This window comes from Lithobates pipiens, unplaced genomic scaffold (genome assembly GCF_037356315.1).
Source record: "Lithobates pipiens isolate NorthernLeopardFrog02 unplaced genomic scaffold, aLitPip1_a1.2 Scaffold_8, whole genome shotgun sequence".
In the NCBI taxonomy this organism is placed as follows: domain Eukaryota; kingdom Metazoa; phylum Chordata; class Amphibia; order Anura; family Ranidae; genus Lithobates; species Lithobates pipiens.
In genome coordinates this window covers 269,167,129-269,189,673 of record NW_027507903.1, presented here as the reverse complement: position 1 = coordinate 269,189,673, position 22,545 = coordinate 269,167,129, and the positions used below count along the sequence as shown (strand labels likewise).

At 38.1% G+C, this 22,545-nt stretch overlaps 1 protein-coding gene across 1 annotated transcript; it reads left to right on the top strand.

Moving 5' to 3' along the window:
* Positions 1-12,801: 12,801 nt before the first annotated feature.
* On the top strand, positions 12,802-15,683 carry MYF5 (myogenic factor 5). The gene is made up of 3 exons (XM_077471944.1): positions 12,802-13,436; positions 14,254-14,326; positions 14,580-15,683. The coding sequence occupies exons 1-3, from the start codon at positions 12,936-12,938 to the stop codon at positions 14,771-14,773; spliced, it is 768 nt and encodes a 255-aa protein (XP_077328070.1). The 5' UTR covers positions 12,802-12,935; the 3' UTR covers positions 14,774-15,683.
* The last annotated feature ends 6,862 nt before the right edge of the window (positions 15,684-22,545 follow it).

Genomic DNA, 22,545 nt, shown 5'->3' with positions numbered 1-22,545 from the left:
CTGCGATTGGATTACATGACTGGATGCCATGACTGATGTACTTTTGGGGATGTTAATAAAATGTGTTTTGGAAGTGTGTATATGTATAAAAATAGGGAGCCTCCAGATTCCACCTCTTTTTTTGTCAAAGAACCCCTGTAATATTGAAAGATATGTGGCCTACCCAACCCTAAAACAAAGCTCCAAGGGAAGCCTGGCAGCAAAAAAAAGCCAAAACCTAAAATTGGCCCTGTCAACATACAAATGGCCTGGTCATTAAGGGGTCAAATCCTTTCGGTTCTTAAGTGGTTAATAAAGGAATTGTCAAAAACTGTCTGTTGTGGTTATTACGTTTTTAACACTTTTTTTGGTGACTGGGTAGGGGTACACTGTATCCGATACACATTCAGATGGGGGGGGGGGATTTAAGTGAAACTAAATACCAAAACTTTAAAAAAATTGGTATGGGGTCCCCCCAAAAAAATCCATGCCAGACCTTTTTTTTATTTTGCTGCAAGACCTTCCTTTATAAATATGGGCTTTTTGTTTCAGGGGAAGTATATGGAGTTTTAATTATTTTGGTAGGGCCTTTATTTTAGGTGAAATTGCTTTTTTGCAGCAAGGCTTCTCTTTTAAAAAGGGAGCTTGTGTTGCAGGGGGTATTTTTTGGGGTAATTTGTTTATTTTGGGTATGTATTGGCTTTTAGTGTATACTTTACAATTTCTTTGCTTACAAAATAGGAGATAGATTTATGTAATTGTTATTATTTATTTATTTTGTACTAGTAATGGCGGTGATCTGTGATTTTTAGCAGGGCTGCGGCATTGCGGCTGACAGATCGGACACTTTTGACACTTTTTGGGACATTTATACAGAGATCAAAGCTAAAAATAACCACCGATTACTGTATAAATGTCCCTGGCAGGGAAGGGGTTAACCCTAATGGGTGTTCAAGGGGTTAAGTGTTCCTTAGGGAGGTGTTTCTAACTGTAGGGGGAGTGTACTGACTGGAGGAGGAGAGAGATTGCTGTTCCTGATTACTAGGTACAGCAGATCTCTCTCTACTCCCCTGTCAGAATGGGGACCTGTCTGTTTACATACACGGATCCCCGTTCTAGCTCTCTGTGGAGCAATCAAGCGTGGGTGGCGGACATCATGGCCGCCGGCCACGCACATCGGCTCTGGTGTTGCAGCAAACATGTGCCCCCTATCGCTCTTAAAGCAGCCAGAGTACAACTATGGCGAATTCCTGCAGTCGTGCCAACCTGCAGCAGTATAATGACGGCAGCTGGTCGGCAAGCTGTTAAAAACGGAAAAAATTAAAAAGTGTCCTGCGATGTCCATCCATCTTCAATCACCCGAAAAATAGAAGGAAATAGAAGGAAATAAAAAAGCTCCCCCTCGATGGGAGTTCTCCTGGCAATTGCTGTCTCTTGGCTGTGACGGCTGTTATATAGGCAAGGGTGGGGCCACCCGGTGATGTAACCGAGTGACCCCACCCCCTCTGGTTTCATCAGTGGGTGGCCCTGTCCTTGCCTATATAAGAGCTGTCAAAGGCAAAAGACAGCAGTCGCCGGGAGCCCTCCTATGGAGGCAGAGTTTTTTATTTATATATTTTTTCAATTTTCGGGTCCATCGGGTGGAGTGATTGGTGATGGATGGACATTGCAGGACACTTTTTATTTAATTAAGGAATTGTCAATAACTGTCTTTTGTGGTTTTTGTATTTTTGGTGAACAGGTAGGAGTACAATCTACCCGATACATATTCACAGGGGGGGCTTCCAGATTCCAGATTCTGATAAGCCCCCTGCCCGCAGACCCCGACAACCAATGGCCAGGGTTGTCGGGAAGAGGCTCTTGTCCCCATCAACATGAAGACAAGGTGCTTTAGGGGGGGGCCAGGCCACATGCCCATGTTGAGGGCATGTGGCCTGGTATGGTTTGGGGGGGCGCTCGCTTGCCCCCTCTGACCTCCAGGCTACATGCTTGGATAAGGGTCTGGTATAAGGGCCAATTTTTTGGGATAGGGAACATTTTTTAAATGTTGACATGGAGTTCCCCTTATTATCCATACCATACCCGAAGGTATTTCCTTGATTTTCTATCGATATTGCTGGGAGGTCGAGCAAGTTTAAATAAAAATGTTTCCTTTAGAAATGTAAATTTCACTGTTCTGTACATCGCACAGATATGCCACTTTACAGGCAAACTAAGGTGACCCCGCAGGCATGATATTTAAAGGAATCTTTCATTTTTATTGTTTCACTTTAAGCATTATTAAAATCACTGCTCCTGAAAAAATTGTTGTTTTATAAACTTTTTTTTGCATTGATACATGTTTCCTGTGGGGCAGGACCCAGGTCACCTTACACTTTTTATGGCAATAACTTGCATATAAGCCTTTAAAATTAGCACTTTTGATTTTTCATATTCGTGTCCCATAGACTTTAATAGGGTTCGCATGTCTGTTAGAACTTTTTGCCTGTTCGCGTGTTCTGGTGCAAACCGAACGGGGGTGGGGGGTGTTCGGCTCATGACAATGACCAAGCAGGTCCAATGTGGGGAAAATCTCCTTGGGCCCTCCCACAGCACTCAGGGGGAGAGCTGGACTCATCCATACGTTTAGCCTATATTGGGTACATGTGACAGATTGACAAAGCAGCAGCACACTGTGGAGATTGTTGTCACACATAACAGGGACTCCCTAAAGGAGGGTGTTTGTTGCAGGAGTATCAAGTAGTGCTTCAATGAAAAGCTTTAGATTTAAAAAGATTAAAAACGATTTTCAAAAATATTTAAATGCTGTGTTAAAGGTTTAATGAGAATTTAGCAATTGGGATTAGATCTACATGGATCTTTTTCTGCTGATAACCAATCTGCCTGCGTATAACCTTTAATATTCACAAGACAAAAAAGTCACTAATGAATAGACCTTGCTGTGTTTTATAAAACATATTGCCCCCTGGTGGAAGCACTGACAAAAACATGAAAGTCTAGGTGAAATATGTTAATCAGCACAAGTGATTTTCTTCTCGCCTTTACACATCCTTAATGATCTTTAAATATCTGTGTGCAAAACATTTACCACACTTTTGCAGTTTCATTCAGGGGGTGCCTCCATCTGTTCTCCAACTCTAGTAACAAGTGATTGGGCGGGGTGATAAATAGTCTTTGCTGTTTGGCCATTGTCCAAAGCATATCATATAGTGGCTTTTCAAGTGTGTCATATGCACCATAATAAATGAATCCCAACCACCAGCATGAGATATGCAATATCATACATATATCCATTGTGCAAAAATATAGCATGTGCTTGATATTTCATGATGTTTACAATATTACATCCATTGGAAAAGCCACAAAAATGTGAAAATCTAGGTTAAAGATGGAACCAAAATTGTAAAGCAATTGCCATGCAAAACTTTTCATTTTATTTTTGTAAGATTGAGCGTGGAAAGATTAGAATTCCTGTTATTTTTTTATTTATTTTTTGCTATCCAAGGCTCTGTTAGACATTTCACTTACTGTCTCAGTGAAAACAGTTTCTACAGAGAAGATGTGAAGGACAATTTAGCAACAGCAACACACAGGGAATAAAAAAAAATAAAAAATATGGAGAAAGCAGTATCTAGTGTTAACTACATAAAAAAAAAAACAAAAAAAAAACTTTAAATTGATTTCTTTCCAGTAGCTGCAATATGCAGCTACTGGAAATAAATCAATTGAAAGTTTTTTTAGTTTTTTTTTTTTTTTTTATGTAGTTAACACTAGATACTGGAGAACTTTTAAACGTAATTTGTAATTGCAATTTCAATTTAAGTATTAAAATCTCTTACTATTTTTAAATTTACTATTTTTGCTCTGCAGCCTTTACAACTTTTCCAGTGGATTCTTACCAATGATTCCATTGCTTTTAGCAAGTTGATGGCTAATTCATAAATAATTAATGGTATTTTATGTGTGATATTTTATACCTTCCTTTCATGTTTTTTTTTTGCTAAATAGAAAATAGGATAGCTTCCTGCTGTAGATTTCATAGCTGAGTGGAACATACATTAATAATAATAATAATAATAATAATAATATAAATAACAATAATAATAATAAAATAGGCAGACTACCTATAACTTATTTCATTTTTTATGTTAATATCATTATGCATTACTTCTTGCGATATTTACATAAAGGTTGTCATAATCAACATTGCTCTGCAATACAGGAGCATCATGTTCTACAGCACTTTAGAGAATTTAGAAGATCAACTCAGTACAATACTAGGACTTTTTTCTCACATTAAAGTAGTACAAGAGTCATGGAGTTAGAGCATTGGGGTGATTATTGTGCACCTATGTGGCAAACTCTACAGATGATACAGTAAGGAAACCTGTACTGAGGGAATATGAAAACTGCCATCCTGCTGAACTCCTTCTGAAAATACTAGTTGCCTGGTAGTATGTGGCTTCACTATTTTACATTTTCACTGACCTGGAACAATCATGCCTATTAGAAAGTCAAATGCCACATACACACGATCGGATTTTCTGTCTGAAAAATCTTGGATGGTTTTTCTGACGGAATTACGCTCAAGCTTGGCTTGCATACACACGGTCACACAAAAGTTCGCTGAATTTTCGACCGACAAGAACGAGGTGACGTACAACACTACAACGAGCCAAGAAAATTAAGTTCAATGCTTCCAAGCATACGTCGAACTGTTTCTGAGCATGCGTAGGAATCTTGCGCGTTGGAATTGCTACAGACGTTTGGAATTTCCGTTTGAAACTTTTTCCGACTGAAAAATTGAGAACCTGCTCTCAATCTTTTGCTGGCGGGAATTCAGCCAGCAAAAGTCCTATGGAGCATACACACGGTTGCATTTTCCAACCAAAAGCTCTCATCTGTCTTTTGCTGGTCAAATTTCAGATCGCGTGTACGCGGCATCAAAGAGAAGTTGTAACTCTTTATGTGCATGTTCATTCTGGGTTAGTAATTCAGATAATATTGAAGCTACAGAATCAGCATAACAGCCAGGCAGCTATCAACTTTAAAAGCAGAGGTGCTACTAATTATATATTTATAGATTAATCAAGCAAGGTATTAACCTCATCTACCAACAAAAACAGCCAACCAGTGAAAAGATGAATGAACTAATTCAATTAACAAGAATTTGACCAGGAGGCATGAAAGAGATTTGTGAAAGCATGCCTATGTTCCTGCACACATCGTTGTCAGACATTAATTAAAACTGGAAAAATAAATAGGAGCACAAACCTGTTTTTCTTTTTGCCCATTGTGACCAAGCAGAATTCTGGTAAATCTGGTAAAACCAGATTGGTGGCAACTGGTAATAATTTGATTTTGTATTTTTTTTGCTTAGTTAAAGTACAATAAAATAGATGCTGAAATTAAGTTCATTGGTGTATTAGGAGTGGAAGAATACTTTAAAAACTTGGCCATCTCTGAATAGGAAGATAGTGTGATTATAAATGTGTAGTAAACAGTGGCTTGACTTCTACCGAATAAAACATTCTGGGATTGTTAAATATTAATTCTACATTATACCATAAAAGCAAGACAAATATATATGGAAATCAAAATTGAGTTGCATGTTATATTTCAAAAATAAAATTTGAAAAAATACAAACTAGAAATGCCTTTATGTTGCTCAAAACTTTATATGAAACTGTTTGTACACTATTGGTTAAATTTGCTATTTATGTCAGCAAATGTACACTTAGCCTAGGCTGGCGATACACAGTTCAAATCTTGGCCAGTTACTGCTGATTCCAACTGTTAATGGGGAGGCTGAATGTACCAAGATGTTTGATTGATCAACTTGGGTAAAACCAGCCTGCCAGATTTTACTTGTGATTATCGCTAATGGCTACGGCCATCTCCCAGTGGGGTCAGCTTCCCTCATCCTCCCCCACCTTCCCCTGCCAGGAGAAGACAATGCCCCTGCAGGAGGGATTCCCGCATCAACACTGTCTAGGAATCAAGCGAATATCTTTCCTGCAACTCTTGCAACTCCTGAAACTCTTGGTTGCAGGAAAGATATTCGCTCTGTGTGTGTGGTCGTTTTTAGTGAATAAGGTGAAGCTGTGTTTAACCACTTAAGGACCGGAAGGATTTGCCCACTTTAATGACTACGCCATTTTTGCGATACGGCACTGCATCGCTTTAACTGACAATTGCGCGATCGTGCGACACTGTACACAAACAAAATGTATGTCATTTTTTCCCCACAAATAGAGCTTTTTTTTGGTGGTATTTGATCACCTCTGTGGGTTTTATTTTAAACAAAAAATCAAATTTTTTTTTTACTTTTTGCTATGATAAATATCACAAAAAATGAATTAAAAAAAATAAAACAAATTTCTTCATCAGTTTAGGCCAAAATGTATTCTTCTACATATTTTTGGGGAAAAAAATCGCAATAAGCGTATATTGATTAGTTTGCCCAAAAGTTATATACAAATTAGGGGATAGATTGAAACCATTCTTACTATGAATTTATGGACATTGTGGCCGCCGTCGCATCGGCTCCGGCGTTGCGCCACATGCACGCTCCCTAGAGCTCTTAAGCCATTGAACATACACCTATGGTGATTCACGCAGCTGTGCCAACCTGCCACAGTATAATGACGGTGGCTGGATGATTGTAAATCAATCATCCAATCATACACAAGCAAAAATCCTTTTTTTTTTTTATTTCTCTTTTCCTATGATTGGGTATTCAAAATGAATATAGCTTCACCTCATTTCATTTTACAGCTAACTGAGCATTATAGTGATTCTAAAGACAAAAAAAATATTTTTATAAAATAAAAAACAAGTTATACTTACCTGGTCTGTGTGATGATTTTGCATAGAGCAGCTCCTCCCCCCTCCCTCTGCCAAGTGCCCCCATAGCAAGAGCTTCCCACTCTGTGTGCATTGGCGCACAGAGCGTAACTTGGTCCCACCCCTCACTCACTGGCTGGGATTTACAGCAGCAGGTGCCATTGACTTCCACTTTTGCCTCTCTGTCCAATGAGGAGAGAGAGAGCCAAGAGAGCTGCTGATCTTGTGCACATTACTGGATCAAGAATGGGCTCAGGTAAGTTATGGGGGGGGGGAGCTGTATGAAGAAGTTTTTTACCGAATGCATAGATTGCTTTCTGCATTTAGAACCAGTTAATTGTGTATACAGTAGTTAGCACTTACATTGTAAAGTGAAAAACTCTACTCCTTTTGTAAGTCAACCACAATATATACACACCGGGCTTTATTTAAAACCACAGACAATGATATCTGATAATCATATCAGCCATAAAAAGGTCTGACTAGTTAAAATCTGAGAAATGAAGAGTAGATGATGAATTCTAAGGAAAGGTATTCCTTATGTCCATTTACATGCTCCTTCTTTATACTCAACAGCCAGTTATTTCATGGATGCAGCCACATGTCACATTTTAGCTTTGTGAGTAGTGACATGTTGGTAGGACATATATGAGGAGCCAACATACTTGCCCTAGAAGCCAATGGTAACCTTTTTACTGAACTGGAATATCATGGTCCTATTCATTTTCTTTCCAAAGATCTTAGGACTGTCTCTTTGCTGTAAGCCATCAAGTCTGATATATTGCGGTCCTAAAGCTGTCACATAAGGAAAATCATTTGGCTATTGTTATAAAAACAAGGAATTGTACTTCTCTTGATTTATTTTCCAGTATATTATATATGCATGTATTCATTGGACATTTGCAGTTGATGACTGAGTTTCTATAAGTTTAGACTACAGGGCTTGTGATAAATTGATCTACACTCATGAAGGTGGATTTGATGAACTTGTATATAATTGTGGCTTCACCTATCCAGCCTGTGAGGGTGAAAAAAATAAATAAAATAAAATTGTTTAATGATAATATTTAAATGGGATTTATTGTAATGTTGAACAATATTATTATACTATTTAATTTAGTGGTCATGCCATGATTAGTAATATGTGTGTATTTTTTTAATTAACTTACAAAATAACATTTTAATAAGTATAGTTGGTTTTTCATGATTGTTGAGAAATTGTGATGGTGAAATCAGTTTTGTTTTGCATATTATTTTTGCTATATATTTTTCTCCCTTGAGCGGTCCCTATCACTTATTTTTTTATCATCTGTTGCTTTATTACTGAGGTTGAACCAATCCCAGGATTAGAGTAGATAATATTGTGCTATTTATTTTTATTAGCTTTTTCCTAGCTATTTTATAAAAAAAAAAAAAAAAAAACTGAAATAACAACATTACTGTTTTTCTCAAATGTTTATTTTCTAAAACTCTATTGTAATTTGATATTTGTTAAACTGAACCCATCACAAGGAAGATCGCGGTGCTCTAAAGCAGTCTAGGATACTGCAGAAGCCAATTTCAGTTCTCAAATTTGTAATGTCATTGCCTACTAATTGGCAGTGGAAATCAGAGTCTTGACGCCTTCTGTTTAAATCATTGACACTTTTACAGAGAGCAACATGCCATTTGTAAAGCAGCTTCGTCTCAGCACTGTTCTCTGCCTGAATACAGAGAATGACATAGCAAAACCCACAGGGAAGATATTATAACATTGGAACTTTAATATGGATGCTGAAAAACACGCTAAGGATGTTAATTTACATAATTATCAAATTGCTACAGTCATGCAGATTTTTCAGACTTAACTGGGTGCATACATGTTACGGATCAGCGATGTACTAGGTAGTAAAGAAAGCAACATCCTCAGAACCTCTGCCTTCAAAAGTCCAGTGCATAATGGCAACTCCACATTTCAGTTCATCTACTCTACATAACCAATATACTATATTGTAAAAACACAAAGCTGTGGAAAAATTTCAAATAAATCAGTTGTCAGATTTTGTGATATTCTAAGAGAAACACGGGGATGATTTACTAAAACTAGAGAGTGCAAAATCTGGTGCAACTGTGCGTGGTAGCCAATTAGCTTCTAACTTCAGCTTGTTCAATTAAGCTTTGACAATAAAACCTGGAAGCTGATTGGTTTCCAGGAAGAGTTGCACCAGATTTTGCACTCTCCAGTTTTAGTAAATAACCCCAACGGTCAGATTAGGTCTGATTTTGTGTTATCCCTAAAGAAACACTTTGGCAAGTGAATGATTGTATTTAATAAGTAACTTTAAATGTTATAATTTTTATTATTATTATTATTTTTTTATTACAATTGATTTAAAAAATGAGAACAAGTCAGAATAAGAACATGTCAATGATACATTACAATAACAATTGATATTTTTTAAAACAGTCTACATGGCTAGAAATTATATTTTTTCTTGTTAACATATCTAGCTATCTATATAAACAGGTAGTGTGAGTGTTTATGACTACAACTGCCACCATAATTAAAGACGACACATATTGTAATAATTCTAAGGACTTCACACTAATGTATAAACTTTGGATATGGCCTGGAGAAGGGTTATGTAAAGGTTTTCCTTCACCCCACTCTTGTCCGTGTTGTTTCCTCCCAATGTAGCAGGAACTAGCAGCCTCTTGTATTCCCAGAGCTGCTAAAAGTATTCATCTCTTTGATCTCCCTTGGGAGTCAAACCCCAAGCAGAAACCAATGTCTTCTTCAGCTGTCCTCCACACATATTCATCCTGCAGCTCTAGCAGGTAGTCATTTGTTTGCTTAAGTGTGCAGGGTTCCCAGAGCCCAGAGCCTTCTAACGCCTTGCGCCAGGGACACACACACATTCACACTGGTCTACTGAATTTAAACTTGCCCTACCAAAGAGCATTTGGAACTCAGAGGTGAAAATCTTAGGCGTGAATTTTTACAAACATCCCAACTAGAAACATATATGTATGTGTATCCTGATACAGATACCTGAATACTTGTTTTAATTGAATATGGCTGCAAGTTAACCTACGTCATTGCGTAAAGGCTGTTGATTTCATGATACAGCATGATTCAGTCCCAGAATTCATTTTAACAATTGCTAAAAGGTTATGATATGGGCAGGTCACATTACCAATAAAAGTTGTACAATTATTCTGCCAGTTAGGAACTAGGTAACAAGTGAAGTTTATTTTAATGCTTTACCAATCATTGCTATTGCTTGACATTTCCATACAAGGTATATATGTACGTGCTGCTTAGTAGTTTGGTTAAGGGTCGGTCCTTTGATGGCATGTCAATACATCTTGTGACAGGCTTCATGAGTCCCTTCCAGACCTTGTTTGGGTGCACTGTGATCCCATTTTCAGCACTTCAATCCCCAAATCCCAGAGGCGTAGATTCTTTGCTGCCCCATTAACTGACCTTGTAGTTGGTGTTTTCCTTCGCCCCATTTAGTTCCACTTGCCTATTGCTTTAGTTGTGCTTAATTTGTTTGGAGATCGGTTTACAAAAGAAAAGTGTAATCCCTCAGGGATAGTTTCCACACATAAACCAGTGACACTCAGAGAAGACACAGATTTTCTGCTTCAGTGAGAGCTTCAAACATAATACCAGCTCATAACCTGCACTCTTACTTAGAAAAGAAATATTGCTTTTTCAACTATTTTTTTTTCAACTATTTACACAAAAGAAAACTAAAAAAAGAGGACAACCATCAGTATGACTAATGTTGGAATAAAAATTTTTTTTTATTTTTTTAAATCAATATTTTATTATTTCTTTTTTTGAAACGTGCAATTTTGTTCATAAAAAAAGGCAAAATGTGTAAATTTGTAAAGCTAATGAAACTCATTAATATTATTTGCAATAAAGGTTATCACAATTGTAAATATGCATTTCTATAATATTCCACAGTTATGGAATTCCATTATTATATTTAATTTAGTTTTTTATAAAAAAAAAAAAAAGCACTAAAACAAAAAAAAAGCCTAGTCAATAATAACAAAGCAAATGGCCTGCTTCATTAAAACCTAAGAAAAAAATGAGGGCAGAAGGGGGGTTGTTACCTTTAGCGACCAATCAGGACTCTTTTTTTCTGTAACACGAACAGTGAAACCTGATAGGTTGTTATTGGCAACAACTTCCCTTTTGTTCTCATTTGCTGTTCTCTAGTTTTAATGAACCAGACCATATAGCTTTCAAATTATGAAGAACCTAAAAATGAAGAAAAAGCAAAAACAAGGATGTCAATAATAAAAAATAATGAGAAATGAGATAAGATAGAAACATATAATTCAGTTGCAACTAATATTGCAATGACTAAACTCAAAGTAAAAAAAAAAAAGTATAAGATAATTATTAATTTTACATATAATACACAGTGATGTCCATAATCTTTTTTTATTGCGAATGCTTTTTTCTTTTTATTATCCTATAGCTTACTGGCTCCACCAACTAGCAACTTATAATAAGACACTGCATATGAATTAACTATGCTTTTACCCATAATTGTAAACAGATAGCTGCCTTGTATTTAGAGCCATTTAAATGAGCAGCCATTTACAAATCAATCGGATAACAAGAAAGCCCATTATTACCATAGAATACACCTGACAAAAAAAAAAGTTACTGCACAAATTCACAAAATAAGCATAGACTTCTTTTGTCAATAAGCAAGCAAATGTGCAAATAAATAAAAGATGCTATTGAATTTTGCTAACAGTCCATTGTTCCCACCATTACTTTAATTCATACAAAATCTAAATCTTGAGGGTGACAAAACAGACAACCTTAGAATCCTGCCACTGTCCTGGTAGCCACTAAGGACCTCAAACATCAAAAGTTTGCAAATTCACTTTATCAGCTTCTTCCTAAAAAGTCATTTTGCAACTTAAAATCCATTATGCAGAGTGACTATTTGTTTTATAATGTTGATGGGCATACATTAAAGCTTGCTAAGTGAGAAAAACATCCAGAAAAGTGTGCCCACTGAATTACTGACATCCTCTTTACCTTCCTCCTTCCTGAACCAAATGTGTCTGCCAGCTCAGTATGACCCAAGTGTTGCTTCACCTTGGCAGAAGCCTGCTAATGGCTTCATTACCACTTTAATTACCCCTAAGAGATCCAGTGATGTGCTGCAGCTTTTGGGAGACTTGTCAAGGAGTTGTGTGAACTTGCTGAGAGAGCCAGGGGTGGAGAATCCTGAAGCAGCTGGGATCCATCTGGAACTGTACAAGGAAGCAGGGACTGGCTACTGTTGTGACACCAAAGGATCAGGTTCAATGCAGGATTATGGAGAAAAAAACATGTATAATCACATTCAAATTACATTTTCTTCTGTAGCTAGGGCCACGTTAGTCTTATTACAACTATGGATTCTTTTACAGCTGTGCTTTCTTGTAAAAATGGTAGAACAGCTATATGCCACTTCAATATTTGAAAATAAATGCCGTTATTAATATTATTATGAATTGTGATGCCAGCAAGCATCTGTTGCTTAAAAGTTACAACCTAGTGCCTCTGCCCCGCAGTCTGTTGCTTTATATTATTTACTCTGTCCAAATAGATATAGGTAAAAACAAATACAATAATGAAAAATTACATAGATAATTAACAAAAAATCATTTTGATTACAAACTAAATTTAGATTACAAAAAGGCTTGCGTAAATACCTTTTGGAGGTCATTTTTTGAAAAGCACAATAGCTGTGCAAGTCGGAGGTAACCATATGATGTGTTTCCTTATACGTATAAAACTACCTAAAACAAATAGCAAAGTGTCAAAAAGCCATTAAACTGAAACCAGACATTGAGGGAAGGAGGGGCTCACTTAGACAGCCCCTGTAGGGGGATGATGTGGGATATGCTAATGGCTATTAGTCTCTGTGGACCAACCTCCTTTAAAGGTGATATATATAAAGCTGGTGCTTCACCACAGAAACACTTAACCTAGGTTTACTAATTATTGAGGAAATCAGCCAAAGCTACTCCAAAGCCATTTCCCGAGCCTTGATCACTTAAACCTGAGCTCGCATCTTTTCATCATCCCCAGCAACACACTGAGAATGGAGATAGTAGATGGTTGCCATTTTTCCCCATCTGAATTCTTCTATGACAGCTCCTGCATCCCTTCTCCGGAGGAAGAATTTACAGATGACTTTGAGCATGAGATGTCTGTCTATGGTGCTCCTAAGCAAGGCTTCCAGGAATCTGATGAAGAGGAACATGTTAGAGCACCCACCGGTCATCACCAGGCTGGCCACTGTCTCATGTGGGCATGCAAAGCCTGCAAAAGAAAGTCATCCACTATGGACAGAAGGAAGGCAGCTACAATGAGGGAGAGAAGGCGCCTGAAGAAAGTGAACCATGCTTTTGAAACCCTTAAAAGGTGCACCACAGCAAATCCCAACCAAAGGCTGCCCAAAGTGGAGATTTTAAGAAATGCCATCAAATACATTGAAAGTCTCCAAGATCTTCTAAGAGAACAAGTCGAGAGTTACTACAGTCTCCCGGGACAAATCTGCTCTGAGCCTAACAGTCCATCATCCAGCTGCTCAGAAGGCATGGTGAGTTCAACAAACCTATCGCTTTTCATTGTGTGTCACTCATCTTTGCTGCATGGTGGAGCTGATGTATAAGAACAGCAACAAACGTGGAGTTGTTGCCCATAGCAACCAAATTCATTTTGTCTATTTTCAGTGTAATACTGAAAGTAAAACATGCAAACTGAATCCTAACTAGTTGCTATGGGTAACCACTTAAGTTACTATTTTCAGGTTTCATAAATCAGCTCCTCTGTATTTGAAATAATGTGTTGTTCAATGGTATAATATGGTTTACTGTAATATGATATTTTATATTAATGAATTCTGGAAACACAATGCAGGTTTCACTTTCACTTATTCATGCATATAAGCAAATACTATAGATGACTCTAAGAAACTCAAAAAGTAATGTGTTTAGGTTGTATGTACTCAAAGCCCAAACTAAGAATTCCCAATTCTTTCTCATCTAAACTGGCTCTTAGAAGCTGTCTACTGTTACCCTTTAGTGTACATGTTCCAGGCTGTGAACAACACTGGGAAACAGATCTACAGTGAAATTAGTGTGGCCTCCCCCGTCCTCAATCCATTCTTCATGCTTAACATGTTACACATTTTTGTGAGATTTCAATTTTGCCATGCGGCTCGTTTTTCACGAAACCTCTGAATTAGCACCAGTTGATGTCATAAAAGCTTGTGAGATTTTCCGACGCTCTCGGTCAAGGTGTCACACAGAATACTACTAATGTGGCTCACAGACAGTTATAGTCAATGATCTTTAAAGCACATCCCTTTGAATCAGTGGTTTTATGGGACCCTTTCTTGTGTTTTTTTTTTCCAGGCAGATTGCATCAGCCCACAATGGAGAAGAAATGGAGGCTTCGAAAGTGCCTACTGCTCTGACTTACCAACATGTAAGTATTTAAAATGCACAGAGTTGATGTTTAGTAATGAAAACTTCAAATACTACTATTTACTTATTCTTTATTATTAAACTACAAGTCTTGGCATATATTTATATGGTGTGCTGAGACTTGTAGTTTCACAGTAGCTGTAAGACCACATGCCCTCTATATCAACTAGTAATGCTTTCTAAATAGCTAACTAATATGCAAATATCTAGATACAATATACAACTCTAACATTTTATATGTGTTTGCTCTACAGCTTTTCCTTCAAACAAGCTCTCAGCACTCTCCAGCCTTGACTGCCTGTCTAGTATAGTGGACCGCATTGCCTCTTCCGAGCAATGTGTTCTCCCTCTGCAAGACTCCATCTCCTTATCTCCATCCAACAGTACTGACTCCTTGCCGAGCACCCCTGAGACCCCAGATTCCAGACCTGTGTATCATGTGCTTTAAGCTCAGTGACATCAGCATTAAACAACATGTGAATTGCAACGAGACATTTCCTAATATTCAAAGGGTCATCAGCCTTTTATATGGACTGCAATAAAATGTGTATATAAGGACTTTTTTTTTTTTTTTTTAACAAAGCTAAATTATATTTTTCCTTTGCTACCAATCCTATTTAACTGGACTTTATCTAATCTTTATTCTTGGTGGTATTTACTTTGATGAAAAGAAAACTACACAAGCTTCTTGTTAAAAATGACTTTTTGAAATATTCTTCCTTGTTATGTTTAAATGACATTTAGCGCACTTTTGTCATTTTGATATGGGAATTTTTAACAAAACGGTCTAGCATAACGTCTATGAGAGTTTGATAAGTGTTTTTTTTTTGTTTTGTTTTTTTACACGTTTTTATATTCTAAGATGAGAGCTACATACACATTGTGGACTGATGTAATTTTTATGAATGACAATGCAGAAGTACAAAAGTTTTTTTTTGCCACTGCTTCAAGTGTCCTAAACATAGAAAAAAAACTGTTTTTAAGATGTATATATCTGCAACAAAGGCTGAAAAAACAGCATAACATTGCAGCAATAAATAGCTAAATAATCCCCTCCATAAAGGGGAAGATCAAACAAGTTGAGGCAGTAACTCATAGCAACCAGTTTAAAATTCCTCTTTTACAGATCCTTTTCACTAAACTGAACTGGTTGCTATGAATAATTGCACATAACTATTGCTCTGTGTTTTGCTTTAATTAAGTAAAAAGCATTATGATAATATTGGCCTTATCAAGTACATCTTTCCAATTGCCTCTATCGTTGTAGTGTATGGAAGCTCTCTAATGTATATTTGCAGATAATGTTTTGCACATCATTTTTCTTCTATTACTTTTATTAATAAAAATGTTAATCTAAATTAAGGTTTCTCTATTTGATTTTGAACATAAATTTCACAATTTTACAAGAAAGGTTAAACCATTTCAGCTGAACTGCTATAATTATGTAATCACACATATTGCTAAAAAAAAGAATTGAGTTCTATGGTTTGCTGATAAAGTTAAAATTAAATATATTCCCGTTAATCACCCCATCTTGTCAGGGTCATCTTCAGAACTTGTGTAAGAACCCATTTATCTCTTCATTTATTTTTAGAGTTAGCACACACTTTTAGCCTAAGTTCACACCTGTGGCTATGGGACAATAAAAACACACAGTAGGGTTGCGTTTTTACAGCACCCCAACTGCTCCCCCTCAAGCTGCAAGGCAGCAAATGGAGATAAACACCTGTGTTACAGTGCTGCAAGAATTATCCCCCTGAAAGCAACCCATGTAACTGAATAGAGGCACTCCACAACCACTGTGGTGGTTAGGGGTTGACACCGGCTGTGAGGAGGTGACGTAACGCCTTATCACCCTCTGTCAAATGCTCTCTGGAAAGCGATCCCCCTTCTTCATTCTTCAGAGGGTGAAAAGTATGTCACCAGCAGACCAAGGATCTCCAAAATGAGTCCAAAGCCTTATTCAGTGATCACATCATAGTTACAGAAGCAATGTTTCGGAACCATGCCGGACCCCTTCATCGGACATCGCATACCTGATGAAGGAGTCCTGCATGGCTCTGAAACATTACTTCTGTAACTAGGATGTGATCACTGAATAAAGCTTTGGATCTGAATAAAGCGGATTGAGGCTGGGTTCAAACTATTGCGAATTGGGTGCGGATATAGATTGTGACCTGCTCTCTATGGAGCCGGTTCACACATCTCCAGAGCTGCTTCGGGGGCTAATTGCACAGGGGTCCTGTGCGTCTTCTGGTCCATTTCAGGTCCGATTTCATCCATGTAATCCGACCTGAAACTGGACTCCTGCTGTGAGCTGAAGCATGCTGCAGTATGAATCCAGCCAGAAAATCTACTTTGGTGAAAAGGGTAGTGCCGACAGGGCATCCACGGCTCAAATTTCATAATGTATTTTGAATTCAAGTCATGTATGTTAGGCATAAGTATCCATTGCTTTGCTTCATGCTCATTTGTAGAATATACCATAGAAGGCTGTAGAAATCAAAATCACAGGTTACTAGCCTCAGTTCTTTTTTTGGTCTGCAGTTTTGGTTATAACGCTTCAGTACGCTGTCTTAGACTCAATGTACTTAAATATGCTCCTTTTAAAAAGGGAACAGAAATTCTTACAAATGAAGTATTATTTTATATAGAGACTAGGCTAAATTTATAAAGTGGAGTTCCAGTCGTTTTTGTGTTTATTAAAAGTCAGCAGCTACAAAAAGTGTAGCTGCTGACTTTTAATAAATACACACTCACCTGTCACAACCTGGTGCACACTGCGCATGCGCGAGCCTCCTCAATGGCCAGGCAATTTTCTGGGACCTGTGACTTGTCCCAGAAGATTTCAGGGAGGGAGGAGGAGAGGAGAACTTCCACTCGAGTTGCCCAGGCGAACCGAGCGGAAGTGGGAGCTGGGTACCTGTCAAAACGAGGTACTTACTCCCCCCCAAAAAAATTACATGCCAAATGTGGCATGTAAGGGGGTGAGGAGTCCTTAAAGCGGAACTTTCACTTTTGGGTGGAACTCCACTTTAAGTGACAGTTATTTTCAGTTAAGTCCAATGAGATTTTGAAAAAAACTATCATATGACTAAGGCTGGGTTCACACCTATGTGAATTGGATGCAAGTTTCCTTGCATCCAATTCACATGACAGGAGATTGTGAGCGGCTCTCTATGGAGCCGGTTCTCATATCCCCATTGCGGCTGCGGAGCGGAATGCATAGGAACACTGTGCGCATTTGGCTCTGTTTCAGGGCTGAATTCAGGCAAAAATGTGGCCCTGATTTGTCCCTGAAACAGAGAACAGGGACACAACGGACCCTTGATGCGAGCTGCATCCGTCGGAGGTGTGAACCCAGCCTAAAACTAAAGCTCCTTATTGTTGAGAAAAAGTGTTGTGAATTAATTCAAAGATAATTTTTCAACTTTCAACCTATCAGGATTATTTAGTGTACAATGTCTAGTAGGCAAATTGGAACCAATTAGAAGTAATCTATCTTTAAATGTCATTCTCATTGGTTGCTTTTTGCGGTACATTACTGAAACATATCACAGATGATAAGACTGCCTTTATCATAAGGCATGCCTGACAAAAGTGCCCCAGGTTTAGGAATGCCTCTTATAGTACCCTGAACTACTCTGAATAAGGGAAAGGGGTGGGGCAGCACTGTTTTAGGCCGGCCATAGATGATTTGAAAAATGCAACGTTCTGTTGACTGAAAAACAAAAATGCCATATATGATTGTGCCATCTATTGTTTCATTTTTCTAAAAACAAAGCCAGCATGTTAGATCAGGCATTTTCGATTGCAGAATGAAAATCTTGTGTCACAGATGGCACATTAATGATGTGAAAAGTAAATGCCCTGAGGATCGGCAATACTTTTTGCCCAGATTTTGACTTGTCCATGACCTGCTTTAATAAAACAAGCAAATTAGTGAATCAGTGATTTGACATCTTTCATATTCTTACCTTCTTCAGACAAAAGAAAATGAATGGTTCAGTATATGTACTCTGTATAAAAGCCCTCCATTCACACCTCAGTTGCAGCTGTGAAAAGAAGAGCTCCCCAGCAAAGACATTGATCTCACTTTGTCTTTGTGCCAGTGGGGTTCTTTTCCTTGAATTATGGCTCATATCTGCCTCTAAGGACTGAGCCGGGGAAATCGTATATATACTAAGATCTGCCAATGTTATTTTGTCAAAATTGCGAAATTAAAGTGTTTGTAACCCTAAAAAAAATGAAATGAAACTGTTCCCTTAAAGCATGAATTTCAGCACAGTGCTTGTGCTGTGTAATTTGGCCCCTTGCATAATCTAAAATACCTGGCTGATCCTGCCTGGTGCTGCCCACCCCCCTGTAAGCTGACCATGTTCATCATGGCTGCCGAGCCCCTGATAACGTGGCCAGTTTACCTGCGTCTGTCATCCCACTGTCTCTCCTTTGTCCTCTCCCCCTCCCTCCCTGCCTGTCAGCTAGTGACAGTGCTACTCTGCTCCCTGGCCCTTCCTTCCTGCTGCTATCATAACTTTGTCATGATCATACAATCCCCTGTGTTAGATAACGTTATGTGCCCAGTGTATGTGCTTTATAAAAATATGCCATTTTGTGCCTAATTTCAGAGTGCCTCTCGTCGCTTACGTGACCGCCCGCCACTCTCCTCCTCTCCTTCCCACCTCATGGCTGACCTCAGAGGGAGTTCTCGGCCCCTCCCACTATAGGTGTCAGATCTGGAGAGGAGAGCAGTTAGCAGTCAAATGAGCGCCAAGAGACACTCTGAAATAAGGCACAAAACAACATATTTTTTATAAAGCACATACACTGGGGTACATAATGTTATTTAACAGAGGGGATTGTATGAACATGACAAAGTGGCTTTACAACCTTTAAAATTATTAAACCACCAAAGTGTTAATCAAAGGCACACATTGACGATCAAGATGAGAAGAATAGAATTGCATTTTTGCTGTTTCCCCAACAGCCATCCCTGAACCTGATTAGCTGGAGTCTACATAATATTTGCCCATCTGCATAATACATTGTTGCATAGCCTGTCTGGTTAAAAAAAAGACATGTCCTTCAAGTTCAACCAGCAGAAAAAAAAATAGAAACCTGTGTTTTCAGAAATGTCCATAAATTGTCTAATTTTCAGCCTTTTACTGTTCGAGCAATGCCATTACAACAGTCAATTTCATTGGAGTTAAATCTCCTATTACTTTGACTCTCCCAGCCTGAGCAGCCCTTTTAAATTTTGGAACTCAATCTCTACCTACTCATTAATATTGGGGGACCTGTAACATACCCCAATAAATAACTTAGCAGTATGCAAACTCTAATGACCTATTACCACCACACTCCCGCTCTTCATCAAGATCATCTTTCACATAGAGACAGACACCATAGGCTCTATGTTTTACACTGTCCTTCTAAAAAAGAGCATAGCCAGAAATATTAGCAGCCAAAGGATGTGAAGAATCAATCCAAGATTCTGTAATACCAATTTAATTATAGTGTTCTTCCTAAACCAAAGTTCTTGCTCTCCCATTTCGCTCATTTGACTTTTGTCCCCTTCATTAGTGCTTGACCTCTGTCTGACAAATCTGATCAATTCTTATTAAAAAAAACACCCTCATACCTTCATTCTAGTTTAAATGCAAGACTACCCCTTGTCACAGTAGTGTTGAACCCCCCCACAAGGTACAGAGTCTAAGGAACTCGAAAATGTTCACTTGGACCGAGCCTACGCACGCGGCACTGCCACGTTTCTTCTGAGTGGGAACATTTGCTGTACAGCTTGAAATCGAGACTTTTTATGCGCTTACCCTTTTTTATTATGTGAGTAGAATGTCTGTCATGTGTTTGCATTAAAGTTCTTAACCAATTTATACTATGTGGCTTTCCTTGCTTTGATTACACGTGGATATTCGATTATACAGTGCCTTGAAAAAGTTTTCATACCCCTTGCAATTTTCTACATTTTGTCATGATACAACCAAAAATGTAAATGTATTTTATTGCGATTTTATGTGATAGGCCAATACAAAGTGGCACATAATTGTGAAGTGGAAAAAAAAATGATAAATTGTTTTCAACAGTTGTTCAACATTTTTTACAAATAAATATGTGAAAAGTGTATTTGTATGAAGCCCCCTTTACCTTGATACACCTAACCAATTGCCTTCAGAAGTCACCTAATTAGTGAATCGAGTTCACCTGTGTGTATTTTATTATCAGTATAAATACAACTGTTCTGTGAAGCCCCAAAGGTTTGTTAGAGAATCTTAGAGAACAAACAGCATCATGAAGGCAAAGGAACACAACAGACAGGTCAGGGATAAAGTTGTGGAAAGTTTAAAGCAGGGTTAGGTTATAAAAAAAAAGATCCCACGCTTTGAAAATCTCAAAGAGCCCTGTTCAATCCATTATCTGAAAATGGAAAGAGTATGGCACAACTGCAAACCTACCAAGACATGGCCTTCCACCTAAACTGACAGGCCAGGCAAGGAGAGCATTAATCAGAGAAGCAGCCAAGAGACCCATGGTAACTTTGGAGTAGCTGCAGAGATCCACAGCTCAGGTGGGAGAATCTGTCCACAAGACAAATATTAGTTGTGCACGCCACAAATCTGGCCTTTATGGAAGAGTGGCAAGAAAAAAAAACATTGTTGAAATAAAGCCATAAGATGTTCCATGTGCAGTTAGTGAGAAGCCATGTGGGGGACACAGCAAACATGTGGAATAAGGTGCTCTGGTCAGATGAGACCAAAATGTATATTTTTGGCCTAAAAGGAAAATGATATGCGTGGTGGAAAACGAACGCTGCATATCACCCTGGGCACACCGTCCCCACCGTGAAACATGGTGGTAACAGCAGCATGTTGTGAGGATGTTTTATTTCAGCAGGAACAAAAAAGCTGGTCAGAGTTGATGGGAAGATGGATGGAGCCAAATACAGGGTAATCTTAGAAGAAAACCTGTTAGAGTCTGCAAAAGACTTAAGACTGGGATGGAGGTTCACCTTCCAGAAGGACAATGACTCTAAACATACTGCCAGAGCTACAATGGAATGATTTAGATCAAAGCATATTCATGTGTTAGAATGGCCCAGTCAAAGTACAGACCTAAATCCAACTGAGAATCTGTGACTTGAAAATTGCTGTTCACAGACGCTCTCCATCCAATCTGACAGAGCTTGAGCTATTTTGCAAAGAAGAATGGGCAAAAATGTCATTCTCTTGATGTGCAAAGCTGGTAGAGACATCCTTAAAAAGACTTGTAGCTGTAATTGCAGTGAAAGGTGGTTCTACAAAGTATTGACTCAAAGGGGGGCTGAATACAAATGCACGCCACACTGTTCACATATTTGTTTGTAAAACAAATTTGAAAACCATTTATCATTTTTCTTCTACGTCACAATTATGTGCCACTTTGTGTTGGTCTATCACATAAAATCCCAATAAAATACATTTATGTTTTTGGTTGTAACATGACAAAATGTGGAAAATGTCAAGGGGTATAAATACTTTTTCAAGGCATTGTATATATGGTCACCATTGCCTACTAATCTTGGGGAGGAAGCCAGCCTGACATATTGGAACCAATGAGTGTGAATTGAATGTTCCTGTTGGAAGTATTTATAACAGGCAAATCAGACTCTGTAGTGGGGTCATTTCAGTCTGGTAAAAGTGCTTTTCTAAAGCATCATACAAACACTTAGATTGTCGGACGACCGAACCTTTTTTTGTGGCATGCCAGTCTTATGTCGAAAGTGAAGAGGTTACTCAAAATACGAAAATGTTCATACAACAGAATACAGCGTCAGAAGTGAGGTAATGTGTTGAATAGTTTTGTATGTATTGTTTCGTTTCTGAGCAAGCGTAGTCTTGCTCTTACGAAAACCATACTAATGAAATGAAAGTCAGACGTTGAGTATACATCTGACAAAAATTTCATAGTCTGCACTTCCAGCTTTTGTCTGACGAAAAAGTGAAATCGTCTGTTGAAAGCACCGTACTAACGATCCTGAAAATTGGCAGACAGTTCATCGTACACATTTTTCTATCCAATTTTTGTATCATGCGTACGGGCTTTTAACCCTCATACACAGTATTAGATTTTCTGCAGATTTTTGTCTTCAGATTTACCAAGACTATGTAGTACAAGGGCCTGCCTGATTGCATATAAATTTAAACTCTTAAGGTATGACATATATTT

Coding starts and splice junctions, on each gene's coding strand:
- MYF5 (XM_077471944.1), top strand. CDS start 12,936: ATGGAGATAGTAGATGGTTGCCATTTTTCCCCATCTGAATTCTTCTAT. Junction 13,437..14,253: donor CCAGCTGCTCAGAAGGCATG/GTGAGTTCAACA, acceptor TTTTTTTTCCAG/GCAGATTGCATCAGCCCACA. Junction 14,327..14,579: donor CTGCTCTGACTTACCAACAT/GTAAGTATTTAA, acceptor TTTGCTCTACAG/CTTTTCCTTCAAACAAGCTC.